The sequence below is a fragment of the Notolepis coatsorum genome, assembly GCF_963971535.1.
Source record: "Notolepis coatsorum genome assembly, chromosome: 7".
In the NCBI taxonomy this organism is placed as follows: Eukaryota; Metazoa; Chordata; class Actinopteri; order Aulopiformes; family Paralepididae; genus Notolepis; species Notolepis coatsorum.
This window is the reverse complement of record NC_140171.1, coordinates 48115290-48133858: the sequence shown is the minus strand read 5'-3', so window position 1 is coordinate 48133858 and position 18569 is coordinate 48115290. Positions and strand designations below refer to the sequence as shown.

The window sequence follows — 18569 nt, the reverse complement described above, 5'->3', positions numbered from 1 at the left end:
GTATGCCTTTCCCTTCCCATCTAGGATATCTAATGGGTTGTTGTCCAATAAGGAGCAAATTGTTATTGAATAGTGGGGAATGCGTGTGCCATTTATGGCGGTTAGTGCGTGCTTTCTGGGTTAATTTGACTAAGATAGTCCTCCAGCTTGGCGTGATCAAAGACCACTTCCGACTCGTACAGGTTGGAATAAAACGAGCGAAATGTATCGTTGATTTTGTTGGGGTTGGTGATTATCTCGCCCTGTTGGTTCTTAATGGCAGGGATATCTGCAAATTGATCGCTGGCCCGTATTTTCATAGCCAGCAGGTGACTGGGTCTAGAGCCATGAAAGTAGTAGTGTTGTCTTGTTCTGTGCATTTGAAATTCAGATTGTTGTCTTAAAATGGAGTTAATCTCCTTTTTCACCATTTTAATTTGGAGTTCCAGTCGGCTAGAGTATCTTTGCTGCATAGAGGACATCATTGTTTTATGCAGCTCTTCCAATTCTACTAACTTGGAGAGACGTCCCTTGCGGAGATTGGAAGCGAATAGAGTGGTATTACTCCTAATAAACCCCTTAACCGCATTCCACAAAGTTCTGGGGTCCTGTACCGATCCAGCATTAAACTGCAAGAATTCAATGAGCTTCTCCTTAAATTGTAAGTTAAATTCCTCGTTCTTCAGCAGCGTTGAGTTAAAGCGCCATCTAGGGGCGCAAGATGTCATTTTGCTGAGTGAACCCTTAAGGAGGATGTATTTGTGGTCTGACAGTGCAATGGGCTTCAAGTCAACGTCAAAGCTATCGAATAGCCTAGGGGAGGAGAAAACATAATCAATTCTGGAGAAAGTTTTATGTCTCGCAGAGAAAAAAGAGTAGTCTCGCGAGGTTGGGTTTAGTAAACGCCACATATCAATAACCCCTGTGTCTTTAGACCAGCCACGTAGGGCCGCGGCAGCTTGCTTTTGATCGTGGGTTACAGCATCTCCGGATTTATCAATCGATGGATCCCACATGGCATTGAAACCAGCACCCACTATGAATGAGTACTCAGGTAGTTTCAGCATCTCCGTAGTGAGTGCAGTATAAAATTGCGCGTCATACACATTATTGTACCTAAAATTGTACCTAAAATTGTACCTCATCCCATTTCTGCTTTGCACTAGATAGTACTGTACATTAGTACACTGCATAGTATTGCGTATTGTATATTATATGGTAACTCAGAACATTGTACATATGTCTATACCGAACACTGTGACCTCATTTTCTTCTTCTAAATTCATGCTATATTATGTTATTATGTTATTTGATACTATCTTGTCTAGCACAGTCTCTGGAGCGTAACAGTAAGAAGCATTTTGTATGAAAGTATTCTGTACTTCTGTATGACAACTATTAAAGAACTTGAACTTGAACTTGAGGGGCATATGCAGCTATAAGAGCAATTTTCCTGTTAGTGTATTCCATCTTCGCTATAGTGATTCGTCCTTCCGCATCAGACCACACATCTAATAGTTTAATATTCAACTTCCGCTTAGCCACTATGGCTACTCCCCGGGATTTAGTGCTAAAAGAGGAGGAGCTTATATTATGATAATAATATTTGTTTGCAAGTTTAGCACTGTCAGCCTTCAAAAGATGCGTTTCACTCAGCAAAGCCACATCAACCTCCTGTCTTTTCAACCACGTTAGCACACTTGTGCGTTTATGTTGAATATTAAGCCCCCCTGAATTCCAGATCAAGATGTTAAAATTAGCCATAGTCCAACCAGGTTGCAGTATGACTGAACGTGATTCCCCCGAAGCAGAGCACCACAACATATACACATCTCCACGCTAAGGTCCTATTGGGCGAGAGCAGACATACAGTAGAACGAGCCAAAACAAATAAAAAACAAAAATCCCTGTGTGTCCCCCTCCCCTCCCCCACCCCCCCCCCCCCCCCCCCTCAAATATCTTGTCCGATGTCGATCAAACATCACTTGGCACTGTGACCGGGTCACAGCAACCAGAACCACATTACGTAACTTTACCATCCTAACCAGAATTGTATATTGTAACGAGTGAGGTACTCTTAACACATGTCGAAATAATACCATTGTGGAAACAAACCCAGATCATTACCGTGCTGCCAACGTTGAGGTAGTGCAGCGTCGGTGACGGTCTTGTATTCTGCTGTGATAACATTTACATTTACATTTAGTCATTTAGCTGACGCTTTTATCCAAAGCGACTTACAAGTTCTGTACGACAAGACAGCAAGAAGGGTACAACTCTATCAGCTGAGTAACAATGTTCATCAAGTGTTGCGTGTTACAGTGTAGGTTAGTTTATTAGGACAAGTGCATGACAGTAAGGTTAGTCAGGGTTAGATTTTTTTTATTTTTATTTTTTTAAATCATTTCAGATAGTGGTTGAAGAAGTGAGTCTTTAGTCGACGGCGAAAGATTGGACGGGATTCGGCTGTCCTAACTGGGATGGGTAGTTCATTCCACCATTGTGGGGCAAGGACTGAGAATAGGCGGCTTCTCTTTGATGACCCTCCGGGAGCTTGGATAGGAGTAGGTCTGAGGCGGCCAGAAGATGCAGAGCGTAGGGGTCTTGAGGGTGTGTAGTTAGAGACCATTGACCGGAGGTAGGCGGGAGCGGTTCCCTTTGCTGCACGGTATGCTAGGTCGAGGGCCTTGAAGCGGATACGTGCAGCAATGGGGAGCCAGTGCAGGTCCCTAAGAAGTGGGGTGACATGGGCCGACTTCGGTAGGTTTGATATCAGGCGGGCCGCTGCGTTTTGAATGAGTTGAAGAGGCTTGGTGGCAGTGGCCGGGAGGCCAGCTAGCAGTGCGTTGCAGTAGTCGAGGCGGGAGATGACTGTTGATTGGACGAGGAGTTGGGTGGCTTCTTTTGTCAGGAAGGGGCGTATCCTTCTGACGTTGCTCAGGAGGAATCTGCAGGTTCTGGTTGTCGCTGCGATGTGAGCAGAGAAGTTCAACTGGTCGTCGAGGACAACACCAAGGTTCTTGGCGGTCGGGGACGCGGTCACAGCTGCATTCTCGACTGTGATGGAGAGGTCGGTCAGGGGGGAGGATTTGGCCGGCAGGTGGAGCAATTCTGTTTTGCTTAGGTTCAGTTTGAGGTGGTTGGTCGTCATCCAGGCGGAGATGTCGGACAGACGGGCCGAGATCCGCTCAGAGACGTGGATATCTGAGGGAGGGAAGGAGAGGAAGAGTTGAGTATCATCGGCATAACAATGATATGAGAAGCCATGAGACGTGATAATGTTACCCAGTGGTTTAGTGTAGAGGGAGAAGAGAAGGGGTCCTAGGACCGAGCCCTGGGGGACACCCGTCCGGAGGGGGCGGGTGGCCGACAGAGTCCCTCTCCATGACACTTGGTAGGAGCGGTCGTTGAGGTATGATGTCAGCCATGTCAGCGCAGATCCAGCCACTCCCATTCCTGCGAGGGCCGCGAGGAGGATCTGATGGTTGACTGTGTCGAAGGCTGCAGATAGATCTAGGAGAATCAGGACAGAGGAGAGGCCTTTCGCTTTTGCTAAGTGAAGTGCCTCTGTGACCGCAATGAGGGCCGTTTCTGTGAAGTGGCCAGTCCGGAAGCCAGACTGATTGGGGTCTAGGAGGTCATTCTGTAAGAGATAAGCAGTAAGTTGGTTGGATACAGCACGTTCAAGTGTTTTAGAAAGAAAGGAGAGAAGAGAGACAGGACGATAGTTGGCCATGACGGTGGGGTTCAGGGTTGGTTTTTTATGAGGGGCGTGACTCTGGCTTGTTTTAGGGAGGTGGGGACCACCCCCGAGTTGAGTGAGGAGTTGATGGTTGCAGTTAGGAATGGGAGGATGTCCGGTGCTATGGTCTGGAGGAGTGGGGAGGGTAGCTGGTCCAGCTGGCATGTAGTCGGACGGTTCAACGTTACCAGTGTCAGGGTCTCGGCTTCTGTAATGGGAGAGAAAGATGACAGAGTGAAGGATGAGGTTCTCGATTCAGCGTTTGGAATGGGTGGGGGTTGGGAGAAGGAGCTGCGGATGTTCTCCACTTTTTCCTCAAAGAAGATCGCAAAGTCTTCGGCAGAAAAAGATGAGGGAGGAGGGGGTGGGGGGGGGGGAGTGAGGAGGGAGGACATGGTAGCATGCAGTTTGCGAAGATTCTTGGCAGAGGCCTCGATCCTATGGTGAAAGAAAGAAGCTTTGGCATTAGTAATGGTTTTGGAGAATGTTAACAAGAGGTTGTGATATGTGTCGATGTCAGCAGTGAGGCGTGATTTTCTATACTTCCTCTCAGCCGCTCTCAGGACCTGTCTTTGTTCTCTCACTGCATCCGTCAGCCATGGACTGGGTGGGGAACGGCGGGCATAAGAAAGAGAGTTAAATGCACAACATTGTCCGCAGCGGTAGGATAGCCTCGACCTGCCACCCGCATACAGTTCGTTGCAAAGGGGATCAACCCCCTCGGTCGGACAGATCATAAGCACATTCAGTCTGTTTGAGTGAAAATTGTGATCTTCATCCCGCTTGGTTAGAACCGAATAAAGACAATAAACATACGTAACAAACCTTGCGCCGTTCAATGGATAGTTCGAGTGTTGGATGATAAAAAAGGCAAGAGATAAAGAATGGCTAGCCGGTGTGCTAATAGCTCACGTGCAGTGGAGTCGTTAGCTTGGTTAGCTTGTATGCTAGCCACCCACGTGTGGAACCAGCTCCACTCCTACAGGGCCGCTAGCTTGGATAGCCAGCATGTTAGCAGGCCACGCGTGAAGCCAGCCTCAGGTACCCGCTCCAGCCCCTCATTGCCCGTCGCTCGGTGTATCCACTTTTTCTCCCATTTTCTATTTTTCTCCCATCCCAATTTCGTATCATCCAATTCAACCCTCCCCTGTCTCGATCGCTGTTTCTTGCCTCCCACAAGCCGGCTGCAATGTGGACTAAGTCATACATAGCACAAGTCCCCTCCGATACTCGAGGTAACAGCAGTCAAATTTTTTCACCTGCGCAGCGCGATCTTTCAGCGTCAGGGGTCTGCGCTTTGGAGGGGCGCCGCCCGCATCGCTTCCTGATTCTACTGCGCAGGCGCACCAACCGACCTGTAGGAGTCGCTGTCCACAACGCCCGATCCCCACCCATCAGTTTCCCACCCCTTAATACTGCCAATGTGTATTAGTACGGACGACCAGCTAAACTGAAAGCAATGTGGAGCGCTGGGCTCGAACAGGCGAACCCAGCGTCTCCAGTATTTGTGGTGAGCACCTTGCCCACTGCACCACGTAGCCGCACCACTGTGTTGCTTTTTCGAATGAAGTCCTCCGCCTCGGATGGTGACTTGAATAGTCGGTTGCACGATACCTCTCCCCGTCCCGTCTTCACCTTCAGCGTTGCTGGGAATAGCAGATACACCTCCACCGCCCTCTCTTATGCTAGATCCATGGCGCCGGCGAATACGACGTTTAGCTGTGTAGTCGCTAAAGTCAGCGGCGAATCTCAAGTTACGGCCGTTCACCACCGGAGGTTTCAGTCTGGCCTCTCTCAATATATGCTGTCTCGTCTGGAATCTCAGGCAGCAGAATATGAATGTGCGAGGGTTTGCACGTTCGCCCTTCAACTGGGTAGCGGGTCTGAAGATCCTATGCGCTCTTTCGATCTCGGGGCGAGACAGTTTCGGGAACCATTTTGGTCTCATCTCCTCGAGGTATTTTATCGGTTCGTCCTCCTCCGTTTCATCCGGCAACCCGTATATTCTAACATTACATCTTCTACCACGGCCCTCCAGGTCCGCCGACTTCATCTCACAATCACGTAGTTTGTCCTCCAAGTATAATATTCCCGCAACGTTGGTCTCGGCTACCTCCACGACCGGGGACATACCTCCCTCCGCCATGGCTAATCGTGCATCTATGGCAGTCACCGTCTCCTGTAGTGCATCTACCCCAGCTAGCTTAGCCAAGATAGCGTCTGTTTCCTCACGGAATATCGACCTGATGAGTTCCTTATCCACGTCATTCAGGGTTCCCAACTTGCTCTACGTCTGTTTAGACATAATTCTAACTTCAAGAAAATCAAATGGTATAAAAAATAAAACGTAATCAGGGTTAATGTGGTTTGGTTGCCGAGCTCCGTAAAATCAGCCAGCCATGCACTGTGGAACGGAACCGGAAGTCTTATCTTATTTGTTGATACTTACCATTAGTCTTGGTCACACACTTTGTGGATACATACTAAGCTTGTGTAACACATCCTGGCCTAGAGAGACCTAATCACACAAATACATGTTTTGTTGTGTTCTTACCTCTTTGTACTTCACAGAACGTTACATGTGACCACAGAACTTGTAATACACATGGCAGTTTAGTACAATACCTTCTAGATTATTTATATAAATGTTCAATTTGTTTTATGACCATACGCTGTGTAGTCATTATCTGTGATTATACATTTCACTGTACAACTCAAATGATTAGGCCTACACATGGCAGATTAGCATAAATAAGAGAACTCTGATAAATGCTGTCATTTATTTTATAATAAGTGGTGCAACAACAATACAACACAATTATTCCCCACGTATGAGTTGAAAAAGTGTGGAAGGCACTTTGGGTGTCCAGCTGGGTGCCAGGGTTTCTGCGGGTGGCTGCAGTACTCTCTTCTGAGGTGTTGACTGTGGTAGACTTCTGGTAGATCCTGCTGGACGTCACTCACTTCACCATAATTGATAAATGACAGAGCATGAATAAAAAAGAATTATTATTCATAATACATACATGAAGGCAATATATTTGTAATGCAATGCATTACATCTGATCTAACATATTATATGAAAACAATACCATATTAGATAATATTATTGAAATACAGTAGAATAAAGGAAAGGTAATGGCACCAGGCAAATTCGATTTGCATCTTGGTAGAACGTTAGCTAGCTAGATCGAGCAGTGCTCTGTAGGGCTGACCCCTATTAATCTATTAGTCGACTAATCGGTCGAAAGGAGCCGTAGTCGACTGGCCAACATCTTATTAGAATACAAAAAATTTAAATAAAAAATTTACATTTTTATTTAATTTTAATTTTTGTATCATTCTTTACAAAAGAAAAGAGGCCTAGAAGCGTGGCTAACGCTAATGGAACGCATACCAGAGGCTAACTGCCTACGAAAACAGGCACAGAGGTACTGAAAGAGGATTTCACCCATCTAATGAACACACTAGACTAAACAAATATCAAGATGTATCCATCAGTGGACCAATTGCATGCTTTTGCAGAGGACAAGAAGCCTTCAGTCGACTCCTTCAGACATTAAGCACCCCCCACAGCCCAAATGAAAAAAAAGAAAAGAAAAAAAAAACGTTTTCTTTTAAAATATTATATATATATATATTTTTTTTTACCAATAATTTTGGCCAATCCTAGTCGACCATCCAAATCCTTAGTCGGAAGGCGAGTCAATATATGGTTTAACCCCAAAAAAATTGATACAAAAGGTTTTTCAATGGATTCTGGTAGTATTGGGCGTGCTAAATAACATACTAAAAGTCGACCAAAATCGACCCCTCCGAAAGCCGTTATTTCCAAGATGGCGTCCCAGATGGCGCCGGGGCGATTAAAATGTCAAATTAAGAAAATGGTGCAAAGGATTTCTCAACTGATTCCGGTACCTCTGGGCATGCTCACTAACATACTAAAAATATAGGAAATTACACCTTCCAGAAAGGCTTCATTTTCAAGATGGCGTCCAAAATTGCGGCTGGCCAAGCTTAAAATGGCTATATATATGTCAATATAAAAATTATATAAATGATTTTGTCATTTGATTCTGGTACCCCAAGTACCCCTAGACATACTTAGGAACATACTAAAGTTTTAGGGAAATACACCTTCCGAAGAGGCTTCATTTTCAAAATGGTGTCCAAAATGACGACTGGGAGCTTAGAATGCCTGTATCTCAAATGGGAAAACATTTCTAAAGGATTTATAAACTGATTCTGGCACCTCTATACATTAATAACGAGCAAAATATCTAGCTAAATATATCTGCTAGGAATGCATCATTTGCATCATCAAAATGGCTGCCTGTAGCTTATTTTGGCAAACATTTAAATTGGTTATTATATTCAACCTAGAAAGCTGGCTTTGGTGTTGAACACAAAATAAATGACCCACTTATTGTGGTCTTTAGGCCTACTAATCATCATCTTCAGGATCATTCATTCATGAAGTTGACATGGTCCACAGACAGTAGTACAAGGTAGTCCATATTTTCTGCATGAGCAGCGAAGTGTCTTGCAGGCAGTGGTACAGTTACAATGAATGACCTTCAAGAGACTGTCTGGAGCAGCATTCATTGTTGACATGAGTGGGACAAATCTATTGTCCTGCAGGTTCCAGCCCCAGTCTAGAGCATCTATACATCATCTGTTCCCATCCAGACCATGACCTGGTAGTATGCTCTACGACAGTGGAATTTGGTAGCAGATTCAGTTGGTGGTAGACGTTCAGGCGTTACCGTTGATGAAGCTGAGACAACCTTCTTGCTGAAAATGTTATATCTCATTTTTGCAAGCGAATCTGTGCACTTTCCACCAAAAAAGACAGCCATTGCTTGGCACCCAAGGTCATCGATCACATCTGTTGTCTGGTTTGGTACAGTGAATGCATTGGCACAAGCCTGAAGGACAGGATCCCCTTTTACAAGTTTTTGGAATGCTGTCTTTTTGCCAACTCCGAAGATCCGGGAAGTTGTGTCACAGCCAGTCACAGCATGGATGAACAGCAACTGAGAACACACATCCTGTCCGAGTACTTATTTCAAATGGTTTATGGCGTACACTTTAAAACTGCCATCAGCTTTCGACTTGTCTGATCTGAAATAAAGGCCCTTGTTATCTCTCTGTGCATAGTAAAGAAGTAAGACGAGGAGATCAGTATCTTCTCCAATCAGCGTCGTGGTGTGAAGAAGAGATGATCCCACTGCGGCCCTTACTATGTCTACATCAGCATCTCCAAGTGAATTGACCACAGTGCAATCCTGTTATTTCAGTTCATCACTTATCATGTGGATCAGTTTCTGTTTATTCAGATCTCTTGACAGGAACTCCTCCTTCTTACCTGAGAACTCTGTCTCAGCAGTGAAGTTGACAATGGGATGAATATTGTTTCCTCTTCTTTGATGTGTGTTGTCTTTAATGGATGGCCCATCCTCATAGCCATCAAACACAATGGTTGTAGCTGAGCCATAATGTTGGATGGTGAAGTCTGCATATGACTGTGCAATTTTACCATAGCTTTGTCCGTGCTTCCATTGTATTCGGTGAAGGAGTGAACCACCATCAAGAACATAATGCTCCGTTTCTGGTACAGAATCTAGGATTGCATCACTTGCATGATCGCGTGCGCTAGTTGTGGTTTATCAGCTTTGCGGAAGACGTTTCCGGCTTCAAAGAGGGCAGGAGGGAAAGGACTGAGTTCGTAACGCATAACCTGCTCCAATGACAGCTCTCCAGTTTGGGAGACAATAAGGAAACGTTGAAAAAGAAGTGCAGAATCAATGATTCGATCAGGAGCAACCTTGATAGACGATTTTTGTCCAAGGGTTATGGCTTTATCCTTTCTACTAAATGAAAATGTGAATGCCGGCTGTCCGATCATTTTGTGCATGATGTTGCGTCCAACAGAGTCATAATCATGCACGTTCACTCCATCCTCAGCGACAACACCTGTAACAACATTCCTTAAAGAAGAGTCTGGAGAGAAAGGTGAACATATAGCAAGTTTTGAAGTGATCTTCTCCAGGTCAGCAGCATCCCTTTTCATCCTTGCCTCTGTTGAATCCTTGTGCTGTTCTGATGTTGTGTATGTCTGGTTTGAGAACTCCTGCATTGCGGTGTAATACTCTGATGTTATGCCCTTTGACATTGTCCAAAGGGATCTCTGATTGTCGGTGTTACGACCCCTGTGAGTCTAAGGGTAAAGGGCTGTAACATAACAGTTGGTTGACAGAAAAGATGGACCACGTTTGTAAACAACTGATATTTATTGAAAGATGCAAAGGAAGCACATGTAGCTCAGGGGTGAGCCCAGGCCAAAACAACAAACACCACTATACTCCAAATAAACCCAAATCTAATCTATGGTAAAAGAGATTACATTACCTAAACTACTCTTACCTAACCAAAACAGGAGAAAACAATATCCAAAGGAAATGGCAGCTCACCCCATCTGTGCTTCCTGAGAAAGAGAGAAAAACACATTAATGATACAGAAAACAAAGACAGCATATATACAAAAACAAACTTATAACTAACAATGCTCTCTCTGTGGCCATACACACACAAGGAAATCCACTAAGCACCAAAGGCCAATAAACGAAATGCAATGTTGTCAAAGTTACAGGTTACAAAATCACACTAGGCCTAGCCTCATGCCAGAGAGAGAGAAAGACTGAAGTGAGAAGCCATGTTTTAACAGGTGTGGGGTGATCCATGATTGGGTGGTGTTGATTGAGTGTTGGAGTCTGGAAAACCATCCACCAATCGGTGCTGTGTTGCTATAATGGAAGGATTGGCCTGGCAGGGACCAATGGTGAAGGGAACAATGGCTGGAGGGAGGAAACAAAATGGAGAACACACACACATGGAGACACACACTGGGGAATATATACATTGGGATGTAACAGTCGGTCATTCCACTTCCATGTGTCATCCCTCCTGTAGTCTTCAATGACCTCATCAATGTTGTTTCGATTACAAGATCTGAGCTGAGGCCTGCCCATGATTGGCTGCTGCGACGGATAACATGAAAACCCTTTTCAAATTGTCTGAAGACATCTGGGTGGTTGATGTGAAGCTGACTCATCTCTTGGACATAAAAGTGTGCCGATTTCAAGTAATTGTAATGCCCAGCCGCAGCGAATATCGGCATGCATTCAGAAACAGCGCGTAGGTGCAAAAGCCAGGAACCTGTGCGATCTGCTGTTATCAGTGACCTAGCAACTTCTAACATGTGTTGGTAATTTAGCCACAACTGACTAGTTTTGGATCTAGCACACAGTTCCATCTTCCTTTTTCCCAGCTCTTCATTTATTGTAATGAGGGTCTCTGATGTGAACACAATGGCATTTATAGTCATTTTAAGCTCCTGGGCGCCAGTTTGGACGCCATCTTGAAAATGATGCCTTTCCGGAAGGTGTATTTTCCTAGATTTTTAGTATGTTCACAAGCATGTCTAGAGGTACCAGAATCAAGTGAAAAATCATAGTTATATATTTTTTTCTATTGAGATATATAGCCATTTTAAGCTCGGTCTGCCGCCATTTTGGACGCCATCTTGAAAATTAAGCCTTTCTGGAAGGTGTATTTTCCTAGATTTTTAGTATGTTAGTGAACATGCCCAGAGGTACCAGAATCAGTTGGGAAATCCTTTGCACCATATTCTCAATTTGAGATATAGCCATTTTAATATCTCCACCGCCATCTGGGACGCCATCTTGGAAATGGCGGCTTTCGGGGGGGGTCGATTTTGGTCGACTTTTAGTATGTTATTTAGCACGCCCAATACTATCGGAATCCATCGAAAAACCTTTTGTATCAATTTTTTTTGGGTTAAGTGCTTTTTTTTCATAGATTGTGCTCTGTAATGCCTGGGGTGAAAGGCTTGGTGATAGTAGCCTATATAAACTGGCTAAACAATTAAGACACTTTTATGCTCTTTTGATCATAGACCTGTTCATATGACCTGAACTCCTGAGTAAACAAAATAGGTTAGCCAATTTACGAGTAGCCTAATGTAGTCTCGTTTATTATGTAACGCTGACTCGTCCAAACCCTGTTGGCGTGCATCACAGTCACTAAGCGGGCTAGCGTTACATAATAAAAGACTAATAATAATACCACAAGTGTGGATTCACTCGTCCAAACCCTGTTGGCGTGCAGCACAGTCACGATATGGGCTAATGTAATGCCAGTCAGCAAGCGAAATTAGCATTGAATCAAAAGCCTAGGGATGCAGGGACCGCTAATGAATATTATACTAGGTCGGATAGTCCAGCAAAGTTATGTCCTATTCATCAATCTCACAATATTCGCTAACGTTAGACAGATGGAATACAGCCTTCCATCTAAAAACATAAATGAAAACTTACCACAGTCAACCTTCCCCCTAAGGTGCGCCCGTGCGCGCGAACACATGGCAAAACGCTCCCACGCACATCTGAAATCGGTCGCGCAAATTATTATTATTTTTTTTTTTACTTTTTTTTTTTTATTCAACAAACATGACCATGTTCACGTCTTAAACTCATACTGAGGCCTTAGTTTTGGTTTTAAATTGCATATCATCATTCATTTATTTATTGTCACACAGAGCAGAAGAATTTTGCCAAAACAAACCAATAGTATCCAGCTGCAGAACGGCAGACCAGCCACACTCTCAAACCCAAACGCATTTCCTTTGATTTAATTATACATCAAATGATTTATGTCAAGGATTGCAATGCCTCGTTTGAATGAAGTAAACTTTTCACCTCGATAACGTCAACATTCAGGGTGAATGTAATGTGAGAAATTGGGATACAAAATTTAATAAAAATTAAAAATATATATATTTTTGTTGATCGGATCGGGAAAGACCGGTATCGGTAGATACTCAAAATCACATGATCGGGATCGGATCGGGAGCAAAAAAATTTGATCGGACATCCCTTTTTTTTTATCCACTTTTTCTCCCATTTTCTATATTTTCTCCCATCCCAATTTCGTATCATCCAATTCAACCCTCCCCTGTCACGAACGCTGTTTCTTGCCTCCCACAAGCCGGCTGCAATGTGGACTAAGTCATACATAGCACAAGTCCCCTCCGGTACTTGAGGTAACAGCAGTCGCATCTTTTCACCTGCGCAGCTCGATCTCTCAGTGGCGAGGAGTAACGCGTGGGAGGCTCACTCTGCCCCCGACACTTCCTGATTCTACTGCGCAGGCGCACCAACCGACCTGTAGGAGTCGCTGTCCACAACGCCCGATCCCCACCCATCAGTTTCCCACCCCCTAATACGGCCAATGTGTATTAGTATGAACGACCAGCTAAACTGAAAGCAATGTGGAGCGCTGGGCTCGAACAGGCGAGCCCAGCGTCTCTGCATTCATGGCGAGTGCCTTGCCCACTACGCCACGTAGCCGCCTTGATCGGGACATCCCTAACAGTAACCTGTTGCGTGTGACGTTACCAAGAGAAACTCCGCTTTCAGTGCTTTGTGGGCAGCGCTACTGCACGCTCACACAGACACACACAACAGATGAGGAAGTGGACAGATCAGACCAGCATTGCTGGCTCCTCACAATGCAAACGCGAAAATGTACATTACAGATGAACTGCAGAGAAAATGTCCAATTTATCATCCCGGTCGAGACTAATTGGAAGCGGAGTGCAACGTGTGCAAAGCTTGACCATATGTTTATGTGTCTAATAAAGGTGCTGGCGATCTCAAAGCTCACATGGACACAGCAAAACATTACAAACAAAGCAGTGCGAGGCGAGAGTTTGATGGCAAAGTTGACCGAATTGATTGAAGAATGCAGCTATACAGAGAGAGAAAGAAAATAATTGAAAACTATTTTGATGCCTCAAAATGATGTTTTGGTTTGATAAGATGCTTATGATACAATCATTCTAAGGATTATGTGTGTAATAAATTAGTTTAGTACACTAATTGCAACAAATCTGAAACTGCATAGTGCACTTTTAAATTAGTATCTTTGTGAGGTTTCTGTTTTATAATTTACATTACATTGAAAAGATAAAGATATATTTTTTAAAGCTGGATTTTCTAATACAGAAGAGGTATTATTTAGAACATTACATCATATTTTTCTTGTTATTTATTTTGTCCAGTAAGACTTGAAAATATATATTATTTTGTCATAGGTCGATTTAGTTATTTTCTTGAGATTTGTCAGATAGATAACTTTTGGCATAATACACCATGTTGATTAACTTTGGTTATAGAGAGATATTATTTTGTTATATAAAATAATATAAACAATAATTTTATATCCATACAGAGGAGGTATACTTTAAATATATTATAATGATAAGGCATCTTTGAGTAAACTTTGATTAAGTATCTTGAGGCTGAAGGCAGAGTGTCCTCTTTAAAAAAAATCACAATATGGTCACCCTTGAAGTCGCATTATAATTCACTTAATAAAATAATGACGAGTCAGCCTCCTAAAAAGACAAAAGTTAGTGACACGACTCACACCGCCGCCGCCAACCCAGCCAAAGTAAGGACTATGCTCTGTATCGTCAATCAATGGTCAAATAAATATTTGATTAAGGAATATAATATGCCTTTTTGTATTATTTCTCTGTGTATCAGCAAAATGTATATATTTTTATGTTAGACATTAAGGGAAATTAAGATTCTCTGATGTTTTACAAACCGCCGCTTATCAACTAACCGGTTAATCGGCAGGTGACGTATGTTGCTCAGTAGTTGCTGATGTCTGCTCAGGAGGTTTGAGTGTTTGCTCAGACCAAAAAATAATTAGAGGGAACATTGACCACAGTCATGGTATCCATAATAACTTCAATCGGTTCGGATCCTTTGAATGAAATGAACATGTAAACACTGGCCTCGACGTTAGAAAGTAGCACTGCGTTGCGTGAAATCACTGAGCCCAGAGAGGAGTGGTTAGGCAAAAAATAGTTCAGAGTATATCTGCTTAGAAAACGTAAATGTCTAATTCAGTTATTTTTTATTTCTCCACGTGGTAAATACACAGGTCACAACATGTTTACAGGAACGTTTTGGAGTTGTATTTGGAGTGTATTTCGTGACTGTTGGGAAGTAGGCTGGGAACTAGGCTGCTGGAGGAACCTACTTCCAGTGACTGACGCTAAGCTAGGCTAACGGTGCGGGCGTTCCCTAAGCCTAATGCATGCACAGAGATGAAAAAGGTATGTATCTTCTTCTTGTCTAACTCCAGGGAAGATGGCAAATAAGCAAATTTCCCAAAATGTTGGCGTTTTCCTTAAGTCAAGCAATTAGCCTAGTTTTCCAACACTGGCCACCATTGTGAAAAGTTAGGTTTGATCTGTTTTCAGGCTCCTTCAGTCTTCCCTATAGTCTTTCCCCATTCAGCTGCAGGATATTTCCTTCATTTCCCTACCTGTACATTTAACATCACACTATATGAATCTCCAAGTGACTTTTTCTTTTTTATCCACTTTTTCTCCTTTTTTCTATTTTTCTCCCATTCCAATTCCACAGTGCCAATTCTTCCATCCCCTGTCTTGAACGTTGCTCGCATATTCCCCCCACTGGCTGGTTGTAGGGAGGATAGAAGCCTTGCATCATGTGTCCCCTCCGGTACACGAGGAGGCAGCCTGTCACATCTTTTCACCTGCCAGCGCGGACTCTCATTGGCGAGGTGTAACGTGTGGGAGGCTCACACTACCCCCACCATTTCCTGTCTCTGCTGTGCAGGTGTCCCCAACCGACCTGTAGGAGTCGCTGTCCACAATGTCCAAATCACCACCCATCGACTTCCACCCTCTAACTCTGCCAATTGAGTTAGTATGACGGCTGGCCCAAGCCGGAGGCAACGCCGACAGCCGGAGTCCAACCCGGTGTCTCTTGCGTTGGTGACGAGCGCAATGTCCGCTGCGCCACCCAGCTGCCCCCCGAATCTCCAAGTGACTTAAAACTAAGAAGTAATGACTATTTCAGGGTCTTTGGTGTGATTTATATCCCTGTGTTTTGTCCTAAAGTTGTAGTTTACAAACAAACGGCATATAATCCCTGTTTATTCCTTGAGTTGTTTTCTCTCCAAAAAGAGGCTGGTGATCTAAATGCAGTGTGTGGATGACGTACTGCCAGTCTGATGTAATATAGTTGGCAACTTGCATAATTAATTACATTGTGATGTCTATGGTCACATCTGACAATTCAAAAAGAAAATTGCGCAATCAATAGGAATTTATCAATACAAAATCTGCGGTCACATATACTATGTCATATCTATTTAAGTTTTGACATGAAAGGAAAACCCATCCTAAAATAGAATTCACATGTTATTTCTATAATACTCTGGAGCTGTTCTTCAGACACTGAATAGCGGAACAACTACCAGGACACTATGAAGGAACCCATGGTGATTCTACTGTAGACTTGCTGATTCAGAGCTGTAAGCCCTTATATTTCAATACAACTCATTGGAATGTAATAGCTCAAACTAAAATGATGAGCCCACAAACATCGGTCAGTAATTCATTATCAATGGACCAACTCCAAATCCAACATCACATCACAAACGTAAGTCTTTATGCTCTGATTTCCAGTGTAGCGATGCATTCCATTCCATTGAACTTTTCTCTATAACAACAATATTCCCTAATGAATAGCATCAGAGAAATCATGACATGCCCCAGGCCTACAATCTACAATTTCCACATGGGTCTTTAATTCTCGAGATTCCTTCAGTGCAGAACTATTGTTACACAAAAGAAAGCATTACGAAGCATTTAGTTTAACATGTTACATTTTCTTTGAACTTGAACTCTCAGGGGGATTAATGCCCTGCACCACAAAAAGAGAAGTGGTGTGCGTGTTATTTTCTATTCATTTTGATCTTATAATTCTAAAATGACGGTCTCAAACGATGTTATTTGTTGCTTCTAAGGGGGGGGGGGGGGGGGGGGTTAGAGATTGAAAAAAGCTCCCAATGAGCAACTCATCTTTCCTTATGTTGATTTATTATGTTGGATATTGTTGACAGAGCGGGCCACCAGTGCTGTTCTGTCATCCGAGGACTGGGGCCTTAATATGGAGATCTGTGACATCATCAATGAGACAGACGAGGGGTATGGATGTTTTTGTCATCTCTTCGTGTGTGTGTGTGTGCGCGCACGTGTGTGTGTGTGCGCACGTGTGTGTGTGTATTTGATTGGCCAATCACAAACTAACTGGTTGACTACTCCATTCCCTTGTGCAGAATGATAATAGACCATGTGTCGTCATCTTTCTGCCCAAATAAGGGAGGGGGCGGGTCCTTCAACATGGGAAAATTAATGGGTTATTATTAAACCAACTTCATCTGTGGTTCACACAGGCTTTTTACCTTGAACCTGGTCTTCTAATATTGATTTCTTTCTCTGATAAGGCAGGGGATAATGACTTTCAAAGTGGCCGTTTAAAGAATGGAAGAGTTGCTACTAGCTGAAACTAGCTGAGCATTACAAATCAGGTCCTCTGATGTCACCAGCTCTGCATTCTTGTAGTTTGGGTCATGTGTTAGCAATGTGGCCCTTAGAATTAGGCCAGTTGGAAAAACACATAATCATCCGGTAAAATGCCATTTCACCTCTCACCCCAAATGCAGTATAAAGGATGAAATGACTGGTAAATGGGAAAGGAAGACCGTTCATTTTTGCAATAGGCAGGAAAAAAAGGAACCAAGGCTTAGCTTTTCCTTTTCTTTCTCACAATGATGACATCACATGATAGTTCTATAGGCTGGAAAGGAAGAAAGTGTGTGACTGACTGGTGTGACTGACTTACTATTGTTCCACTGTCCTACTATTGTATGCTAACTTGCTATGTTGGTGTAATTCCCAGTGGCACGTAAATTTGAATCAAAGCTGTTTTTGCCTTGTCACTTGCGCTCTGTGTGGTCATGACTAAATTACCTATAGCATTTCTATAAGCTTTACCACCAGCTACCACCATGGTGGTTGAAATGCAGCTTGTATCTCTCTGATGGAGCCTAATTGTTTTTTTTAAACTCGCCATGAAATTGGCCAAAAAGGCCTTCAATTATTTTGCTAGAAGAATTACTAGTCTTCCGTTTCCTTCTATAAGCCCAAACCAAAATGCATTGGCTCCAGTGCAGTGTCACCACACAAACATACTCAACATAGCTCTCAAACCTTTCTCCTTTATTCATTATTGGTTATTATTAGGATTGTGAACTGATTGCCTATGAAATAAATAGATCATGAGCAAAGTGATGAACTACCACTGCATTGTTCCCCCAGGCCTAGAGATGCAGTCAAGGCTATAAAGAGAAGAATTGTGGCGAACAAGAACTTCAGGGAGATCATGTTATCCCTCACAGTGAGTGCTTGTTTATAACCAGTTAGGAAAAACACTCAATTCTCCTTAAAAAAGTTACATTCTTGAGGTGTTTGAATAGATAAAGTCTCTACTCTATTTGCAACTGCCTTTTACGTCGCCCTGTAGGTTCTGGAGGCATGTGTGAAGAACTGTGGGCACCGGTTCCATCTTCTGGTGGCGTCGCAGGAATTTGTTGAAGGAGTTCTGGTGCGGTCCATCCTGCCTAAGTATAACGCCCCCACGAGCCTCCATGACAGGGTGCTCAGCCTCATACAGGTGTGTACCTGTATTTAGTATCACACCCTAAGTACCTCAGGGCCCTTATGTATTTAGTATCACACCCTAAGTACCTCAGGGCCCTTATGTATTTAGTATCACACCCTAAGTACCTCAGGGCCCTTATGTATTTAGTATCACACCCTAGGTACAGCAGGGCCCTTATGTATTTAGTATCACACCCTAGTTACAGCAGGGCCCTT

The 18569-nt window shown here is 43.5% G+C and overlaps 1 protein-coding gene across 2 annotated transcripts in view; it reads left to right on the top strand.

The window, feature by feature from the left end:
• LOC311232462 (target of Myb1 membrane trafficking protein) overlaps positions 1-18569 on the top strand; it is a 75146-nt gene that overhangs the window by 4193 nt on the left and 52384 nt on the right. For both annotated transcript variants that reach the window (XM_084319272.1, XM_084319271.1), the window contains exons 2-4: positions 16754-16838; positions 18012-18090; positions 18217-18366. In XM_084319272.1, the coding sequence (XP_084175398.1) occupies positions 16754-16838; positions 18012-18090; positions 18217-18366 (314 nt within the window). The remainder of the gene's footprint in view (positions 1-16753; positions 16839-18011; positions 18091-18216; positions 18367-18569) is intronic.